We start from the raw sequence: 21,276 nt of genomic DNA on the forward strand, positions 1-21,276 counted from the left end.
CTTTCAGAACTAACAACAACTTAAGCAAACATATTAAAAACAATAAAAGCCGAAAGAGAAAGCAACTACAGAGTGGTGTGTACAAACTAACTTGTGGTGACTGTCCGAAAACTTACATCGGTCAAACTGGCAGAACTTTTGACAAACGGATAGCAGAACACAAAAGGGCTTTTAACAATAGAAAAACAGACACTTCTACATACGCACTTCACCTTCTAGATCATAATCATTCTTTCAATGAAGAGTTTCAAATTCTACATATTCAAAATAAAGGCCTTAAGCTATCACTTTTAGAATCAATGGAAATTAATAAATTGAAAAATACAGATATAATTCTGAATGACCAACTCGAGACAAACAGCTCCCCACTCCTCAACCTCTTCAGTTAAAGACTTAAAAAGGCAAACACATTGTAAAATATATCACTTGAGAAAGGCACTTTGCCGAAACAGCTGTAGTAATAACATAGTTGTAATAAATTTTATGGAAGTATAGAAAAACAAACGTTTTTCAGTGTTTTATTGTGAAATAAAATATAAATTCATTGTGTATTGTTTTGATGTTATTATCAGTATATTTTGAAAACAGCAGTATTGTAAGTTGTTACTGAGAATATTTTAAAAATTAGGAATTTATATTTTGAATGCTAATGAAGTTTATAGACATCTTCAATTTTGTGGACGGGAAACTGAGGAATTTAAAATAAATAATCATAGTACAAAATGCTAATCAACATGATATCTTTTCTACATTAGTTTCAATGCAAGGTGTTTGTTGCAAACTTATTAAATCTGAAAATTTTTTGCTCAATTAGAAATCCAATGAAATCAATTAATTTGTGGTCATCTGATTGAATACAACCAATAAAACCAACATTATACTGAAAACAGATCCCATGGGCTGTTTTCACTCAATCATGTAGCTATGGATACCTACATTTCGTTTCATTTCGATTTTGACATTTCAAATATTCAATATTTCAAAATGTCACGATTTGGTTGTAATACTGATGAGAATATTAATGAAATTATCGAATCAAATATACCAAAGAATACTGTTTACAGTAAAAAATTTGTATGGAAAGCGTTTATGGACTTTTGCAATGATAGAAAATATGAATTAGATGGAAATCGGACGGTGGAAGAACTGTTAATTGCACATTTACATAAATTGTTTCTGCTCTGTATTTTTTTTCATAACCAGCAAAAAATTTTCTATCCGAATAACCCTCAAACATTGATAAATGCTCAAAATTTTTTTAACAACTTTCTCAAGCTTGTTGCTTACAGGCAACAGACCTTTGCCTACGGCGTCGGTCTGTTTCCAAGCAACAAGCTTTCGAAATCTGTTATAAAATTTTTTCGAACAATTATCAATGACCTTGGGTTATTACTACTGAAAATTATTTTAATTAAATGCATATCTGAAAAGTACTCCTACTTAACATATAGTAGAGAGGAAATGAATATAAAAAAATGAACATGACAATTTTATATTACAGCTTACTTAATTTCAAAATTAATGAGTACCTAAGTATAACAATAAGGGGGAAAACTTTTTACAAAATTAAATTATCAGATAGAAAAATGACATTTTTTTATGTACAACCTGTCTGAAGTTTGGAGTGAGTTTAGTGCAACTGAGTCTCATTAGGGAGTTGAGATATTCATCTGTTAAGTGAGATCTCTACCGATTTTTAATAAAGTTCATTCTTGATAAAGCGGCTTCGCACACATAAGTTGAGCCAAACATAGTACACAATTTCATGGCCAAACATTTTCAAAATTGCCAAACACTAGGTATATTCTGAATTTATTGACGGTCCGCACAAAACTGGCTCACGGTCCGGATGCGGACCGCGGTCCGCTAATTGGTGAACCCTGGTCTGCTGACTGTTTAGCTCTCTGCCCAGGTATATGAAGCTCTTGGAACCCTGATGGGTGATACCATTGATTTGTATGTTGGGTGTAATTTGTTCATGGGGGTTCTTGTGGAATACCATGATTTTGGTTTTGGAAAGATTAATATCCAAGCCCAGTCTGTGACTTTCTTCTGATAGTATGTTCATCAATATTTTTAGTTGGTCTTCTGTTTCCGCTAATACTACGGTGTCCTCGGCATATCTTACATTGTTAATGATAATTCCATTGACTCTGGCACCTTCAGGGCGATCTTCAAGAGAAGCTCTACTGATATGTTCGGCATAGACGTTAAATAGTCGAGGGGACAGAATGCACCCTTGACGCACTCCTCGTTCTATGTTCACATAATTGGTATTTCCGTTGTCTGTTCGAACACATCCTGTGTGGTTCCAGTATGTATTGCTTATTATAGCTATGTCGTGTCCATCCAGCCCTACTTCTTTTAGCACCTCAATCAATTTTTCGTGTCTAACGCGGTCGAAGGCCTTTCTATAATCAACAAAGTACACATACAGCTGTTTTTGAACCTCGAGATACCTTTCTGCCATTAGTGTCAATCCCATAATTGCTTCTCTGGTGCCTGTACCCTTTCTAAAACTATATTGATAACGACTCAGGTATTCTTCACACTTTTTGTGAATGAGGTTATAAATTACTCGCATAAAAATCTTAGCGGCATGACTCATTAGGGATACAGTTCGATGGTCTTCACATTTCCTTGCTTTTTGTTTTTTAGGAAGAGCTACATATGTGGATGTTAGCCAGTCATGTGTTAGAGTGCCATGTTCATGTGCCATGTATATAATGTTAAAGAGATAGGTTAATTTCCTGACAGCATCGTCACTTAGGTGTTTAAAATGTTCGGCTGTTGTTAGATCTTCGCCGAGTGCCTTGTTGTTCTTTGCGTCTTTTATTGCCCGCATAACTTCTTCGGTTAGAATATTTAGTTTTCCATCTGTATCTATTTGTGGGGGCTCTTCTGTTCTCTGATCACCAAACAAATCTTTAAGATATTGCTGTGTATATACACGCTGTGTATATCGGTATTGTCACCATTTTACAATATGGTAACGTTAGTTTAGTAGCTATTCGTGCATTTGAATTTGAACATGGAAGAATGTTGCTGCGTAATCGATCAACTACTTGAAAAGTCATTATCCTTGTATATTTTTTTTATATATAATTTTGAAGAAAAAAATGAAATTATTGAAAATAGAAGATTTAAAATATATAAACACTAGTTTTCAAAATATGTTCTGTTCCCTACTTGTTTATTTTTGATGTTAATTTTATTGTAGAATAATCTGTTTAGTTTGTTTATTATTTATTGTTATACCTATTACATGCATATAATACATGTATACTTACATAATTACAAAAACTTATATTTGGGAGGTTCAAAATAATTGTTATCTACTTTTTATGTCATATTATGTACAAGTTTTTAGTTTGTGAAAACTGTCATTATAGATAGCAGTGCGTGAAGGGTTTAAAGTGTGCGTGAAGTAACAATGTATTTTAAATGGGATTTACTTTTTCGCACACTTTCAATGGGTTTTTTAGCACACTTTCATATAATCAAGTATCCTTAACTTTCGCGTTGTCATATTTATGACAATATGAGCAATGACTTACAATAGGGTAACCGAACGTCCCGAAAAAACAATATTTTCCCGTTTTTTAACGATTTGTCCCGGTGTCCCGAAAAAGTCTCTCGGGACGCCCAAATGTCTCGTATTTTTTCTTCAATTTGGGCATTTGTTTTCGTTATTATTTCTCCCTCTCTTATTACATTGTGGTCCAGTATTGTTCTCATTATTGTTTATTCAAATTTCGGAATGCTATGTTCCTCTTTCTTATTAATCGTCGTTGTTTCCATCCCATATGTATCAACAGGTCTTATTAAGGTATTATATTATTTCATATTATACTTGTCTTGTTTCTCAACAGATTTATAATCATTCCATATGTTTTTCTGCCTTTCAGAATTCTTTCCTCTGTTCTCTCTTTTCCGGTTTTTTATATTGTGACTCCCAAGTAGCTAAAGGTGGATACAAGTTTGTCCTCCTTATGATTACTTTCAATATCAGATTAAATAATAGTGTCGGGGAGACAGATTCACCTTATTTCACTCATTTATTTACATTTATCTCCTTAGAAGTTGTTCGTTGAAACTGACCCTTGCTTTGGTGTTCTTTAGGCTTACTGTTAGCATAATAATTTGTCTTAATATTTCTGGGATTCCAACATTCTCTATCTCCTCCATCATTTTCGTCCGATTGATTATATAAAAAGTGCTTTTAAAATCTATGAATATTCGGGGAATTTCTCTGTTGTATTCTCTAGATTTTTGAATTATTTGTTTCACTGTATGTGTGAAATTGTGAAATTAATCATCGACCTCCTTGGTCTGAATCCATTCTGGTATTCCCCTAATATTCGTTCAGCGCATTATTTAAGTCTCATGTTTAGTATGTTTGCTAGAATGTTATATGTGGTGTTTAATAAAGTTATTGCTCTTTAATTCTGGCACTCCTCCCGATCTCCTTTTTTTTCATATATTATAGGTACTATAATACCTGTGTTCCAATCGTCTGGTAGTCAGTTTTGTCCATAATTTGTTGTATTAGTTGGTTTATTTCTTTATGTAATTCTCTTCCTCCGTATTTTTTTAAGTCCACTACTTTTTCATCTTCTCCTGCTGCTTTTCCGTTTCCTAGGTTTTTAATATTTGTTTTTGTACTTCTTCTGCTGTGAAAATTTCGACTTCGTCGTTATCTTCTACGGTTTTATTTCTTCATCGCAGTGTGCTTCCTTCTTCTTAGTGAATAGCATTTTTTCGTAATATTCTTCCCATATTTTGCTGATCTGTTTCTCTTCAAATACGGTTTCTCCTTTCTGGTTTTTTAGTCCTCTTGTTTTGCTTGATTTAATGCTGGGCTTATTTTTTGTTGCTCTGACTGTTTTGTAAAATTGCTTTATTTAGTGTTCAGTTAAAAACTGTTTTGTTCTGACGGATTGTTAATTCATGATATTCTGGCTGAGTTTTTTACTTTGTTTCGCAGTCTTGACCGTACGTAAATTACATATTCAAAGGTAAATTGAAAAGGATTTGTAGGTCCCAAATTAGCTAAAAGACCATGTTTCATCCTGCCTATTTGGATATCGCCCCAAACCCTCCTTGGCAGTGGCGTACCCGGAGAGTGGACTCAGGGTTAAACCCCCTTTTCCCCAGGGCATATGAAAAATATATAAAAAAAGTAGGAAAATGTAACTTGTCTTTCACAAACAAAACAAAAAAATACGCCAACCCCCCTCCCCAGAGAAAAATTCTACACTACTGCTCCTTGGATGTGTCCCGTTTTTTCAAGTTTACGATCTGGTCACCCTAACTTACAACAAAATTTTTGACAGTTTTGTGGTTTGAAAATAGTTAGGATTTTTAAATGTCAAAGTTCTAAAAATTGTAGAATAGAAATTAATTCCAGTGACGAAGAGTTACAGTTTTTTATTTGTTTATCGTAGATAAAATATTGTATGAAACTGTGCGTGAAGTACTTTTTGCGAACTTACGCGATGTATAGCACTCGCTCCGTTGTCGCTCGTGCTCTAAATATCGCGTTCGTTCGCAAAAAACATACTTCACGAACTGTTTCATAAATAACTATTTTTCAATAAGATTTTTTTACATCTAGTTTTGGTAACACTTTAGAAAAAGTCACGCTTCGCCACTGATATCACATCATTTATTTAGTGTGACAAATGTGACAAAAAACAAAAGCTGTGCGAAGAAAGTAATAAAAATCTAAACCATGTACTAATTAAGCAAATAAAAACAATTTAGAGTTTAAAAGTTTTTTAAGTAAATAACCTAAAGTTAACGAATTTAAAAATTTAAAGACTAATGTATAGAGAACTGCAAGGGCTTTAAAACAATAATTTATTCTATCCCCATTGGTCTTAAAAAATATTGGGGTGATTCTTACCCTGGCTTAGGGGTGGAAGTAAAATATTTGAAAATACCGGAAAAATGTGTCCCCTTTTAATCAAAAATTGATCTGTCGCCGGGTTTTTCACAAATGTCGTAATTCCTGATAATGCCTCTATTTCGTTTTCCTCCGGTCACTCTAGTGCGGCAGATTCGCGAAAATATTATAAGAATTGTGCATTTAATGATAGAAGCATATAATTTGGACCACATATACTACACATATAATACCCCAGGCTGTGGGTGAAAAAACGTGATATAATTCAGGAATTTTTGAAACCTATCAGGTGTTGTAAAGGACGATGCCAGGAATAACTTATACTAAAATGTGACCAAAAATATTGTGAGCTTTTTTTTCTATTGGATGTTGGCGACCATCATGGCAATCTGTACTTGCACACTAAATCGGTACTGCTGCTCTAAAAAGATTTGTAGTTGTTGTGTTGAACGACGACGTACGTAAATTTTCTAGCAAGGTAATCCTTCGCCTTCCTGGTTCTCAGTTTCCAAATGGGGTTTGCCAAATTGCCATGATGGTCGTCAACATCCAAAACGGATAGTCACTACAAGAAGAAAAAGTTTTATATTGTATAATAAGAAGTAACATTATTATTATTATTATTATATTTATATAACAATGAAAAAATTAAAAATATAGTTATATATTTCACATATTATATGTATCATTTTTGTAATATTATTTCTTCAGAAATGAGATTTCACATATAAAAGTTTATCAAGAGAAACAAATACAGCGGTAAATAGACTGTATATTATAATGGTAATATTATTAAATTGTTTTCGGTCAAATTTTCATACAAGTTGCGTAAAAATTTTCCGCGCGCGGATTTGAAGCGAGCCGGGCGATTTGCAAAATTCGGCCGCTCGCAAAAGCACCGATTTTAAAAATAATTTTTAATAATTAAATGTAACTATATTTTATAATAATTTTTATATTAAGATAATATAAGAATTTCTTTAGTCAATGACTGAAAAATAATTTCTTAATTGTTATAAATAAAGGCACTACGATTTAAGAAAAAAGAAACAATTATCTCGGCTTCAGTTGGTTGTAGAAAATTTTTATTTTTTTACAAATCTTCGTTTCGTCTTCAGCAACAATAATCAAATCTGTAAGTTAGAAACTCATAGGATGTACAGGGCCGCTTCAGCTCAAAATGTTTATAACGAAATTTGCCCCCTTATTTTCAAACCCAACATTAAGCTCGGCTTCAGTTGGTGGTAATTTTTTTTTAAAAGGGAGGTTCCCTAGGTTGGCTGTATACCATATAGTTAAAAAACTCTAACAAGAAGTAAAACCACTTCTATGTAAATTGGTATATTTATTAAAACTTAAAAATCCCAATGGATTGAATAAAAATGTCCAATTCAGAACGTTTTCAGACCTATCGGTCCATCATCAGTGAATCTACAATAAAATAAGTAATCCCACTATTAGAATTGAAAGATGGTTGAAATTTTTAAAAGCTAAAATGTGGTTAGATTACTTACGTGCATACTTGCTAAATAGCCCCAAAACCAAACAATGGTTGAATTTAAAATTCAATTTACATTATTTAAAAATAATATTAAACAGGCTAAACGCCGATGTTACAGGATATTGCCTATGGGAACATGGTGAAACCCTACCAAAACCTCAATCAACCATCTTAGGCCAACTTTGACTATAAAGTGACACTAATGTCTAAGGAACTGTTTGAAGTGACATTGACAGTAGAGAAAAAGGTAGTCGATTTTCAATGTTAATTAACCAAAAGGTCATGACCCACAACAAATGATAAAGATTTTAATATCTGACGCCACACAACGGAGCAACATAAAGCTGGACATATGGTTCATTTCAAGATGTTTACATCATAAAGTCTTCCCAACATTTTGTAGAGTTAGAACATCCAATAATGTACATCCTAACATCAGTACATTACAGTAAACTCAACTACATAGAATGTAAGCTAAAGGTAACATATGATTCTCTACTTGAAACTTTACAATTTATTAATCTTAATTCTTTTATGTCAGACGTTCAGGATAAGGTAGATCATTCACATTCAGTTAAATTTAATAGAGTCAATAATAAATTAAAACACTTAATCAACAATAAGATTAGACTTGATCAACAAAAAGCTTCTCGTAATAAAAATTATTCCAATTTTCGATTCCACCCAAGAATCAAAAATCTCTCAAATGTCCAATTTTCTGATGACGAATTAAAACTCTTAAACCTCGGCCTCAAACACTCCATTCCTAGCAATTTATCTATCAAAGATCTTGAGAGTCTTTCCATAGAGACCGACATGGTTATTCAGAATCTTTCCATTTCACTCACACAAAAAACTTCAATCAGAAACTCTTGCATCCAAACTATCAACAAATTCAAAACTAAACTTCTTTCCAACAATAACTCCTCTCTTACCAACATCAGTTCCCCTTCTACTTCTACACAAACTTCTTCATCTCTCTCTTTTCCCAATTTCTCATATAATAAGTCTAAATCCCTTCTCTCCACACTCAAATCTATCAAAAATAAGATCCAAAACCACCACCTCATCTTCAGCAAAGCAGATAAGGGTAACTGCCTTGTTATTTTAGACCAACAATTATACATTGACAAAGTCACCTCTTTCCTAGACAACAATAACTTTACTTTGCTTCCTGTTGATCCCTCTAAATCTTTTGTTTCGAAGATGAAAACCAACTTAAAGCAATTTACTGAATTCTTTTCTGAATTTGAAGCACCATATACTAAAATTCCATCAAATCCACTCACCCCCAGGTTATACGGTTTACCAAAGATACACAAAGTTGACATTCCTATTCGTCCCGTTGTCAGCTTCATTAACACTCCAGTTTCTATTTTATCTAAATTCATTCTTAACACCATTAAAAACTTTATTAACTTTACCCCACAGTTTACTGTTTTGAATTCTCGCCAATTAGTTGAAAAACTTCAACTTGTCAATCTTAATCCAAATATTGTTATGCTTTCTTTTGATGTTAGCAATTTATTTACTTCAGTACCAAAAAATGAATCGATTAGTCTGGTTAATTCACTCCTCTTAAATAATTCTGTCACTTCCACCACCACTTCGTCTATTATAAACATTCTCAAAATTTGTCTATCTCAAGATTACTTTGTTTTTAATAACAACTTTTATCAACAACCTGACGGTTTAGCAATGGGTAGTTGCTTATCCCCTTTCTTAGCTGATGTTTTTATGGATCACTTAGAATCCAACTATATCATAAAAAATCCAGAGATCTTACACTGGTTCCGTTATGTTGATGACATTTTAGTCCTCATTTCTGGTAACTCTGATTCAGCTCACAACTTACTTCACAAAATAAATCAAATCCATCCTAATATCACCTTTACCATGGAACTAGAATCTTCTAACTCCATTAACTTTCTGGATTTATCTATTACCAGACTACATGACCACTTCAACTTTGGTATCTACCGTAAACCAACACAGACAGATCATGTTATCCATTCTACTTCTAATCACCCTTTATCATATAAACTCTCTGCTTTTCGCAGTTTTATACATAGATTAAACTCTATTCCTTTATCCGTAACTGAATTCAACAAAGAGTTGAATATTATCAAACAGATTGCAGTCAACAATGGTTATGACCCAGACATTATCACTAAACTTCAACATAAAAGAGAACTCAAATTACTACAACAATCCGCTTTCTCTACATCATCCACAACTACTCCCATCTATGCCTCCTTACCATTCAATAACTCCAAATTATCTGAAAGAGTCAAACATATCATTTCAAATTCTTGTGACAACATAAAAATATCTTTCAAAGTTAATAACACTCTCAGCAAAAGTTTAACTAATACCAAAGATCCTATCCATTATATGAACCGGAGTGGGGTATACAGACTCTCTTGTTCAGATTGTGATGCCACCTACATCGGCAGAACTTACAGATCCCTTTCTACCCGATCTGCTGAACACAGCAAGAGAGATACCACTTCTGCCTTTTCACACCATTTAAAAGTCAATAAACATGAACTTAAGATTCCTGAAGGTGTCCAGTTGATACACAATATTCAACAAAACAATACACTCCGTTTAGACTTATACGAAGATTTGGAGATTGGCAAGGACATGAAGAAGAGTCCCAACTGTGTCAATAGACAAACATCCCTTAACCGCAACTTTGTCCCCATTCACCGCCAATTATTCTCATAATTCCTATTTTTTCAACTTCCTCTTTTTATCCTATTCTTTCTCTTTCAACTTACTCTCTCTTCTCTTTCAAAATTTCCTCTTTCCTTCACTGCTTCCAAACTCCTTTACCCGAATAACATTATTAACTATTGAACCCTATTAACCATCACCTCATTAATTCACCCTACTATCTTTTTACTTCTTTTTCATTTCATTACTTCGTTCAGTTTAATTCCACACCTCATCTTTTCTTTATCCCTCTCTTTCCCTTAAAATTCTTGTCTTTATACCTTACACCACAGCCCTCTGCTTTTTGTCTTTGACCTTTTCCAAGAAAACTTTTACCTCTCCAACTAACATCCATTCACTTGATTTCAGTTCTCACATTCAGATCCATTATCATTACAATTAAATTATATCTATATTCTTTTTCTTACTTTGGTTTTATTTTATTCAGTACACTTTCAATATTATTTTCATTTTAATTTCATTTTTGTATCAACTGGACTTAACAGCTATAATCATACATTACTTTATCTCTAATTTCCCATACCAACACTTTGTCACAAGAATTCTCTCAAAACTTTTGAAATAAAATTAAAAATAAACCATCTCATAATAATTACAATTCTTTTTCATTCACATATTACACACTTTTAATTATTTGACTGTATCCTAACTCAAATCCATTATTTACAAAAACTTGCATTTTTAAATAACAATATTTTCCTTTTACATATACAACCACCAATACAATATAGACTAGATTAAATTGCCTACCAATTTATTCATTTTGTACAATAACTTTCCAACTAATATTGATTTTTCTCTTTTCTCACCTTCATCTATTTTTATCTTTTTATCTTTATTGACAGCAGCTTACTTTCTTTCTATCAATTTGATCAATCTAATGTTATGGTATACAGTCAATATAAATAATCTTATATTCTAAATTAATTTTGTATATCACAATTTCTTTTCAATAACCAATAGATTTAAAATGTTAGACATTTTCAGATATTAAAATCTTTATCATTTGTTGTGGGTCATGACCTTTTGGTTAATTAACATTGAAAATCGACTACCTTTTTCTCTACTGTCAATGTCACTTCAAACAGTTCCTTAGACATTAGTGTCACTTTATAGTCAAAGTTGGCCTAAGATGGTTGATTGAGGTTTTGGTAGGGTTTCACCATGTTCCCATAGGCAATATCCTGTAACATCGGCGTTTAGCCTGTTTAATATTATTTTTAAATAATGTAAATTGAATTTTAAATTCAACCATTGTTTGGTTTTGGGGCTATTTAGCAAGTATGCACGTAAGTAATCTAACCACATTTTAGCTTTTAAAAATTTCAACCATCTTTCAATTCTAATAGTGGGATTACTTATTTTATTGTAGATTCACTGATGATGGACCGATAGGTCTGAAAACGTTCTGAATTGGACATTTTTATTCAATCCATTGGGATTTTTAAGTTTTAATAAATATACCAATTTACATAGAAGTGGTTTTACTTCTTGTTAGAGTTTTTTTGTAAATTTTTTTATTTTTTTATAAATCTTCGTTTCGTCTTTAGCAACAATAATCTGTAAGTTAAAAACTGATAGGATGTACAGGGCCGCTTCAGCTCTAAATGTTTATAAAGAAATTTGCCCCATTATTTTCAAACCCAAAAATTAGAGGTTTAAAAATGTTTTACGCATTTATTTACATCAGAATATGAAAACATAACTCTTTAGAAGGAGATTGGATGTTTCACCAACTCTCTACCATTTTTTTTTAAGTTATAGGCTTCGACATTTGACCTCTTGGAATAAACAATTTATAATATCTAAGCAACAAATTTGTTAATCCGGCTTTACAATTTTTTTTATGTTTGTAATTGAAAGATCTTCATTTTAAAGCTTTAAAAAATAAAAAATTATTTGTACAATAAATACCGCAATTGTAAAAAACAGCCATTTTGGAACTTTCGCAGGCTGTTTTGCAATAACCAATAAACGAAATTGAACTTACCATAGCTCAAATTGTAGGTTTTTTAATTTACTACAACTTTCTATTAAAAAGTTTTTCTCTAGAATCAATATCCTAAGCTGCAAAATTAAAAATCTTTAAAAATTGCAAATTTAACAAATGAAAATCGCAATAGAAAAAAAAGCTCACAATATTTTTGGTCACATTTTAGTATAAGTTATTCCTGACATCGTCCTTTACAACACCTGATAGGTTTCAAAAATTCCTGAATTATATTCTGAAATCGACCTATTTTTCACCCACAGCCTGGAGTATAAAGGTTCAAAATCTCTAGATACAAGGCTATCTCAGATTTTACCTTTTACAAAAATGGCGGGCATTCAAAATGGCGACGATACATATGTGACTAATAGCACTGATAACTTTTAAACGAAAAGTTTAACTTCAACCAAATTTGGTATATGAGTTCTTTTTTTGATGTATAAGATCCAGCTCCTGAACCGGTAGAATCGGTTTACCAGAAGTTGTGTTTTTCCTGATTTTTTATGTAAAAATATGTTGTTCTTTTAATTCTTTCACCCTGTATATGTATATTAATTTTTCAAAAAGGTAATACCGGCATTGAAAAGAACGTCAAAATATTTTTTAGGAAATATTTTTAACTTTTTAGTGATGTTAATTACCTTGTAATAAATGCATAACTTATCTTCACATGTAGCTACCTATGTGCGACAGATTGGTGCAAATATTATAAGAATTATTGTGCATTTAATGGTAGAAGCTTATAATTTGGACCACATATACTACAAATACAAAGGTTCAAATTTAGATATGAGGCCATCTCAGATTTTGCCTTTTACAAAAATGCCGTGCATTTAAAATGGCGACTTTACGTATGTACGATAACTTTTGAACGAAAAGTCCGATTTCAACCAAATTTGAAATATAGGTTCTTTTTTTGATGTATAAGATCGAGGTCTTGAACTGGAAAAATCGGTTTACCAGAAGTTGTGTTTTTCCTGATTTGTTATGTAAAAATATGTTTATTTTTTTAATTCTTTCACCCTGTATATATTTTTTCAAAAAAGTAATACCGGCGTTGAAAAGAGCGTAAAAATATTTTTTAGGAAATATTTTAAACTGTTTAGTTATATTAATTACCATTTAATAAATGCATAAGTACATAACGTATCTTCACATGTAGGTACCTATGTACGGCAGATTCGTGCAAATAATAATATAAGAATTATTGTGCATTTAATGGTAGAAGCATATAATTTGGACCACACATACTACACATAGGTACAAAGATTCAAATTTAAATATGAGGCCATCTCAGATTTTGTTTTTTACAAAACTGGCGGGCATTCAAAATGAATCTGCCGCCCATAGGTACATGTGAATATACGTTATGCATTTATTAAATGGTAATTAACATAACTAAAAAATTCAAAATATTTCCTAAAAATATTTTTACACTCTTTTCAATGGCGGTGTTACCCTTTTTAAAAATTAATATTTACAGGGTGAAAGGATTAAAAAGGAAACAACATATTTTTACATAAACAAACAGTAAAAACACAACTTCTGGTAAACCGATTCTTCCGGTTCAAGACCTCGATCTTATTTATCAAAAAAAGAACCTTGATGTCAAATTTAGCTGAAATCGGACTTTTCGTTCAAAAGTTATAGCGCTTTTAGTCATACATGTATAGTCGCCATTTTAAATGCCCGCCATTTTTGTAAAAGGAACAAAAACTGAGATGGCCTCATATCTAAATTTGAACCTTTATATGTGTAGTATATGTGGTCCAAATTATATGCTTCTACCATTAAATGCACAATAATAATTCTTTTAACATTTGCACGAATCTGCCGCACATAGGAAGATACGTTATGCATTTATTAAATGGTAATTAACATAACTAAAAAATTCACAATATTTCATAAACAATGTTTTTACGCTCTTCTCAATGGCGGTATTAACTTTTTGAAAAATGAATACATACAGGGCGAAAGAATTAAAAAAAAAACAATATATTTTTACATAAAAACCAGGAGAAACACAACATTTGGTAATTTGATTCTTCCCGTTCAAGACCTCGATCTTATACATAAAAAAGGAACCCATATACCAAATTTGGTTGAAATCTGACGTCTCGTTCAAAAGTTATCGTGCTATTACTCACATATGTATAGTCGCCATTTTGAATGCCCGCCATTTTTGTAAAAGGCAAAATCTGAGATGACCGCATATCTAAATTTGAACCTTTATATGTGCAGTATATGTGGTCCAAATTATATACTTTTATCATTAAATGCACAATTGTTTCACATATCGGCGGCACTACTCTGCCTATAGATTAGGCAGATTTTATAACTCTTAAAAGTTGATCTTAATAATTAAGATTATGATTACAAAATGCTTAAAACTTATGGAAGAAAATAGATTGGCAGAAGGTTGAATATTTTTAAAATATTGAAATTGAATCAACTTTAATATTTTTTTTTTATTTTAGGGTTGCTTTTTTGGTTCGCCGTTTAGTTCCTGTTATCAACAGCACCAAGAACATTATAAATCGTCACAAGCACACGGTAAGTCAAGCTGAAATATTAGGAATAAAATATAAAATATGTATATTACCATTACAATCCTTTTAGGGCAGTCAATGAGGCTATTTGGCTCCGAATTCCATCCTACTGCATGGATTTTATTGAAACTTTGGACGTGGCCTCTACTTATCTCTTTCTCCTAATTCAAAGTCTACCCTATGTCGATGTGCGCTTTTATTTTGGGGGTGGTTCCCACCCCTTCTCGGGGGCGGAATATTTCTTGGTGAAAATAACCACGGAAGTGGCTAGAGAACCTAATTCTAAGCAAAAACTGTTCTATAATGAAAAAACTCTAACATGAAGTAAAAACCACTTCTATGTAATTGTAATATATTTATTAAAATCTAAAAAATCCCAATGGATTGAATAAAATGTGTCCAATTCAGAACGTTTTCAGACTTATCGGTCCATCATCAGTGAATTTGAATACTTGCTAAATAGCCCCAGAACCAAACAATGGTTGAATTTATAATTCGAGCTACATTATTTAAAAGTAATATTAAACAGGCTAAACGCCGATGTTACAAGATATAACGTCCGGGAACATTCTGAAACCCTACCAGGAAACTTAAGCAACCATCTTAGGCCAACGCTGACTATAAAGTGAACGCTTTTCTATAATGCTTTTGAAAACTCAATACTTTTTGAGTTATTCGTGGTTGAAAATTGGCCATATTCATTGAAAAATGACAGCTTTTCGGACGGTTTTTTGCGAATACCTTAAAAACTATGCATCTAACTAAAAAAGCTATATAAAACATTTTTGTAGCTTATAAAAAACAAAGAGATTCGTTCCTTTATAAATTCTCTGATTATAATATAACAAGAGATATGGTAGGTGAAAAGAGTAGGTGAAACAGATAAACAGCCGATTTTAGGTGTATAATGCTACCAATATCATTTGTAGTTCTTTAAAAGACTTTTTTCTACAACTTTGTTAAAAATACAATTTTTAGCACTCCATACGAGCGTTAAAAATGCTACTTTAAGGCACTAGTGCTTTAAAAAAATTTTAAGGCACCGCAGTTCGTACTGACCGTATATGCAATTTTGATGTAATGTCAAAAAAATATAAAATTGGAATGTCAGTCAAGTTCAAGTAAAAGTTTTTGTAGATATTGTCCTGTAATTACGTTTGTAGAAAAAATATTGTATGATATGCGTATTAAAAAGTACATTTTTAAGGCACTCATGTGAATTGCAGAACTCGCTATCGCTCATTCTGCAAACTTTCACATGCGTGCCTTAAACGTGTACTTTTAACACTTATATCATAAATAACTATTAAAATTAGCAATATTAAATGTCGATTACATTCAAACTAAGCGACATATGCTGCAAAAAATTGATGACTAATCTATTTTAAGAAAAAATGAGAATTATATTTAACCTCTCATCCACCAGAATTTAAATGCATCGGTTTCCTTCTACAATACCTTTTACTATAGTATTATTTCTATGTTAAAAAAGTAGGACGAGTTTAAAATGAATGCTTTTTGAAAAAAAAAATAAGATCAAATTATAGAGATACGAAAAAATGATACCGTACAGAAATGTGGTATTTTTTAGATAAAAATTTTGTTTTTGCTTTTTATGACTGTATCTCTTATCATTTTCAAGTTACATGGAGAATAAGGAAGAATTTTAAGGAAATTTAAAAATATGCTCTAGAATTTGATCTTATTTTTTTTTTAAACCATTCATTTTAAACCCGTCCAACTTTTTGAACGTAGAAATAACACTGTAATAAAAGGTATATTGTAGAAGGAAAACGATGCTTTTAAATTCTGGTGGATGAGGGGTTAAATATACAGTGGAACCTCGAAAGTCAGATTTATCGGGACTGCGACCGATCCGGGTTATCGAAAATCCGGGTTAGCTGGAGAATACGGTAAAAATTAATAAAATACGGTATTAATAAAATACGGTAAAAATGAATAAAATACGGTATACAGATAAAGTCAATTATAATTGCAAACCATCAAATGCATATGCAGAGTACATCTAAATTACGTACAGTTGTATACAGTATTATTAAATGTATTTCTTTAAAGACTCAGTCAAAGTGAAAAAATGCTTGTTTTGTCTGATGAAAATCGGTCCGGGTTAGCCGGACTTCCAGATTATTGGAGGCCGACTTATCGGGGTTCCACTGTACTTCTCATTTTTTCTTAAAATACATTAGTCATCAATTTGTTTTGCAGCAAATTGTGCTTAGTTTGAATATAATCGACATTTAATAATGCTCATTTTAAAGGTTTTTTCAAGCACTACAAAAGATGTTGATAGCATTATACACCTAAAATCGACCGTTTCTGTTATTTTAAGTTGAATACACCGATTTGAGCATGCACCAAAGAAACAAACTCTTTTCACCTACCATATCTCTTTTTGTATTAATTATAACTAGAAGATATATGAAGGAACGAATCTCTTTGTTTTTTTTTATAAACTACAAAAATGTTTTATATAGTTTTTTAGTTAGACGCATAGTTTTTAAGGGATTCGCAAAAAACCGTCCGAAAAGGTATAATTTTTCAATGAAAATGCCAATTTTCAACAATGAGAAACTCAAAAAGTATTGAGTTATCAAAAAAAAAATTATATAACAGTTTTTGCTTAGAATTAGGCTCTCTAGTCTCGTCCGTAGTTATTATGACCAAAAAATTTTCCACCCCCGAGAAGGGGTGGGAACCGCCCGCAAGATAAAAGCGCCGTAGTATTAAGGGTAGGCTTTGAATTAGGAGACAAGTAGAGGCTATTCCCAAAATTTCATTAAAATCCATGCAGTAGGATAAAATTCGGAGGTAGTATCCTGTTCTTGCTCTCATTGACTGGCACACAAACCATACATACTCATAGACGTTTCACGTAAATTGTCAAGGTCAAGACAGCAAATTAGTTACCATTCCAATCCAGAGATGTCGCTGTCAGTCAATTCTCTTGTTCATATTTAACAACTGACAGTTGACAATTAAATTAATTTGTTATTTACTTTCTATTTTACAGTTTGTGGCTTAAATATTTTATTATAGTGGTGTTACGTTTTTAATTAGATTTAATCACAATTTTGATCATTCTATTAACCTCCTCTCCGTTTTTGTGAGTAGAATTTTTAGTTTACATTGATCATCCCGTGTTGTGTTTCTCCACATTTAAAAAACAACATAATAGATCCTGAAACAGTTTATTCCAATAGACAAGTGTGTCATCAACATTTCGAGCCTATATATTTGGCCTTTGGAAGTTTGTAAAAGATTAAAAGGTTTTATCTAAACAATCATCCTACAAGATTATTTCAAAGATTTTCATTCAACTCAATATTACACATCAGTGCTTTCACGTGACACATGGCAGTAGGCTGCAGTAGTGTTTATACCATTTTGAAAACAAATTGGAACATTTGAAGTTTTCAGTAAACCATTGAATAAAACATTGAATTGTCTTTCTGTTGTTTTAATTTCCTGCGAAATTTCATCAAAAATCCCGCAAAATTTATAATTTGAAATTCCTACATATACTACATTCGCTCTCGCGAGATTTTTTTTGACACTGACGTTAGTAATTTCTTTTTTGAAAAATTCAGTTGTCAGAAGTGACTGGAAATTACTACAAAACCAACGCACCTGCTCATATCCAATATTATTAATAGTAAACAGACATAAAAATAACATAAACCTTACGCCAATCAATATTTATTTATTTAAACCATTATAATGTATTGATAGCAAATGAGAAAATTATTTATTGTACAAAATAAAAATATTTTGTAGAAATAAACTTCACAAAATTTTATGAGATTAGTAGACACTCCCACTATTTCTAATAATTCTTCTTTTTTTAATGAAAGATTAAGTTCATTTGAGTTGATTTTAGCAGTTAATAGTGTGAGGTAGGAATTTTTGTGTTGTATGTTTCCTATTCCGAATGTCTCAAAAAAAATCTCGCGAGAGCGAATGTAGTATAACTAAAATTTGTCAATTTAGTTCCCATTCCAATCAAGAGATGGCGTTAATTCGATCCGAAAGATTAACATGGTCGTGAAACGTCTATGAGTATGTATGGTTTGTGGACTGGCATATTTAATTTTTAAATAGATTGTAAACAAAAAATTCAGACTTCCTCACAATCTGTTGTATTGAGTCAAAAGGAAGACTGGACCATTTGCGGACATTATAATTTTCTGTCCATCCTCAGGTCTTCGGTAAAGGTCCACTCAAAATGTTGAGGGTTCAAGGAATATAGTAGAATAGACGGATCCTACTACACTACGTTCTACTATGTATTACATACGTTCTACTATATTCCTTGAACCGGCATCTTTTTGAGAGGACCTTTACCGAAGACCTGAAGATGGATAGCAAATTGTACTGTCCGAAACCGGTCCGTTCGTCCTTTTAATTCAATAAAAAGATTGTAAGTCTGAAATTTATTTCTACAACCCATTTGAAATGGACTCACACATGCAACCCATTCATCGTTTGAATTCCATAAGGAACAATCTTCCTCTAGCTGGCTGTATACCATTAATTACAAAAATTGAAGAAAAAGATCTTCTGTGTAAAAGGTATATTAGTTTAAAACCCCAATAAAGGGCTATATTAAAATACAGAACGTTTTCGCTCTAAAGAGAGCATCATCAGTGTTTTAAGCCTAAAATAAGTATAACCATAATTATTAGTGAAGAGAAGAGTAAAAAATTTTTTAAAGGATAACCAAGATAAAAAATTAGGTTATACTTACAATCTCTACATGTTAAGCCACCAAAAATACATGGGTTAAAACCCTTAAAATGCCGACCAAAGGTCTTACATTGGCATATTATTTATTAAACCCTGGCGATGGGTGTAATTTAAAAGGTATACCTCAAGGCACCATGTGACTATACCACAAGCATGTGGGTGGTTGAGTTGATTTCTCTGTCTTCACAAAGAGAAAGGTGAAAGCCAACTGATTACAGGTGACAGGTGTGAAAGCGTTTCTGTGTGAAAGAGTGTCTGTCTGTCTCTACTGTCTGTCTCTACTGTCATTAGTCAGAAACGATTTCACACCTGTCACCTGTAATCAGTTGGCTTTCACCTTTCTCTTTGTGAAGACAGAGAAATCAACTCAACCACCCACATGCTTGTGGTATAGTCATATGGTGCCTTGAGGTATACCTTTTAAATTTCACCCATCGCCAGGGTTTAATAAATAATGTGCCAATGTAAGACCTTTGGTCGGCATTTTAAGGGTTTTAACCCATGTATTTTTGGTGGCTTAGCATGTAGAGCTTGTAAGTATAACATAATTTTTTATCTTGGTCATCCTTTAAAAAATTTTTTAAGTGAAAACTTCTTTAGGGACGTTGTGTGATTTTTGGATAGGGGAAAAAACGTTGAATTCGCGACCGTCATCGCGAGCTTCATCGTAAGGGACGTTGTGCGATTTTTGGATAGGGGAAAAAGAATTGAATTGGCGACTGTCATTGCGACCGTCATCGCGACCGTCATCTCTTCGGCGAAATAAATTTTGTAAGTATCTATATTATGAGTATGTATACATAAATTGTATAAAAGTATTTAAATTTAAAATAAATGTAAAATCTATTTTGGGATGCGGAAAAAATATTGATATAACGACCGTCATCGCGACCGTCATCGCTTCGACGAAATAAATTTTGTACGTGCATTACTTTAATGTACGTATAATAATACTATTATTGAAGTGAAAACTTCTTTAGGGACGTTGTGAACTTTTTAGATGAGGAAAAAGTATTGAATTAGCGACCGTCATCGCTTTGGCGAAATAAATTTTTGAAGTGAAAACTTTTTTTAGGAACGTTGTGCACTTTTTAGATGGAGAAAAGTGTTGAATTAGCGACCGCGATTGCTTCTGCGAAATACATTTTTGAAGTCAAAACTTCTTTAGCGGCGTTGTGCACTTTTTAGATGGGGAAAAAGTATTGAATTAGCGACCGTCATCACTTCAGCGAAATAAATTAAATTTTTGAAGTGAAAAGTTCTTTAGGGACGTTGCGCAGTTTTTAGATGGGAAAAAGTATTAAATTAGCGACCGGTATTTGTTCGACGAAATAAATTTTTGAAGTGAAAACTTTTTTAGGGACGTTGTGCACTTTTAAGATGGGGAAAAAGTGTTGAATTAGCGACCGTCATCGCTTCGGCGAAATAAATTTTTGAAGTGAAAACATCTTTAGGGACGTTTTGCACTTTTTCGATGGGAAAAAAAATTAAATTAGCGATCGTCATTGCTTCGACGAAATGAATTTTTGAAGTGAAATCTTCTTTATAAACGTTGTGCCCTTTTTAGATGGAGAAAAATATTGAATTATCGACCGCCATCGCGACCGTTATTGCTTCGACGAAATAAATTTTTGAAGAGAGACCTTTTTTAGGGAGGTTATACACTTTTTAGATGGAGAAAAAGTGTTGAATTAGTGACCGTCATCGCTTCGGCGAAATAAATTTTTCAAATGAAAACTTCCTTAGGGACGTTATGCACTTTTTGGATGGGAAAGAGGTATTGAATTAGCGACCGTTATTGCTTCGACGAAATAAATTTTTGAAG

The 21,276-nt window shown here is 32.2% G+C and overlaps 1 protein-coding gene across 4 annotated transcripts in view; it reads left to right on the top strand.

The window, feature by feature from the left end:
* The window catches only part of LOC114334693 (protein c-ets-2-B-like), a 168,443-nt gene that overhangs the window by 76,966 nt on the left and 70,201 nt on the right, over window positions 1–21,276 (top strand). For 2 of the 4 annotated variants that reach the window (XM_050643940.1, XM_050643941.1), the window contains exon 2: window positions 14,616–14,691. In XM_050643940.1, coding sequence (XP_050499897.1) covers window positions 14,616–14,691 — 76 coding nt within the window. Of the gene's footprint in view, window positions 1–10,173; window positions 11,438–14,615; window positions 14,692–21,276 lie in introns of those variants that run through there. The other 2 variants (XM_050643943.1, XM_050643942.1) reach the window with 2 other exon arrangements.

Source organism: Diabrotica virgifera, chromosome 2, assembly GCF_917563875.1.
Source record: "Diabrotica virgifera virgifera chromosome 2, PGI_DIABVI_V3a".
Lineage (NCBI taxonomy): Eukaryota > Metazoa > Arthropoda > Insecta > Coleoptera > Chrysomelidae > Diabrotica > Diabrotica virgifera.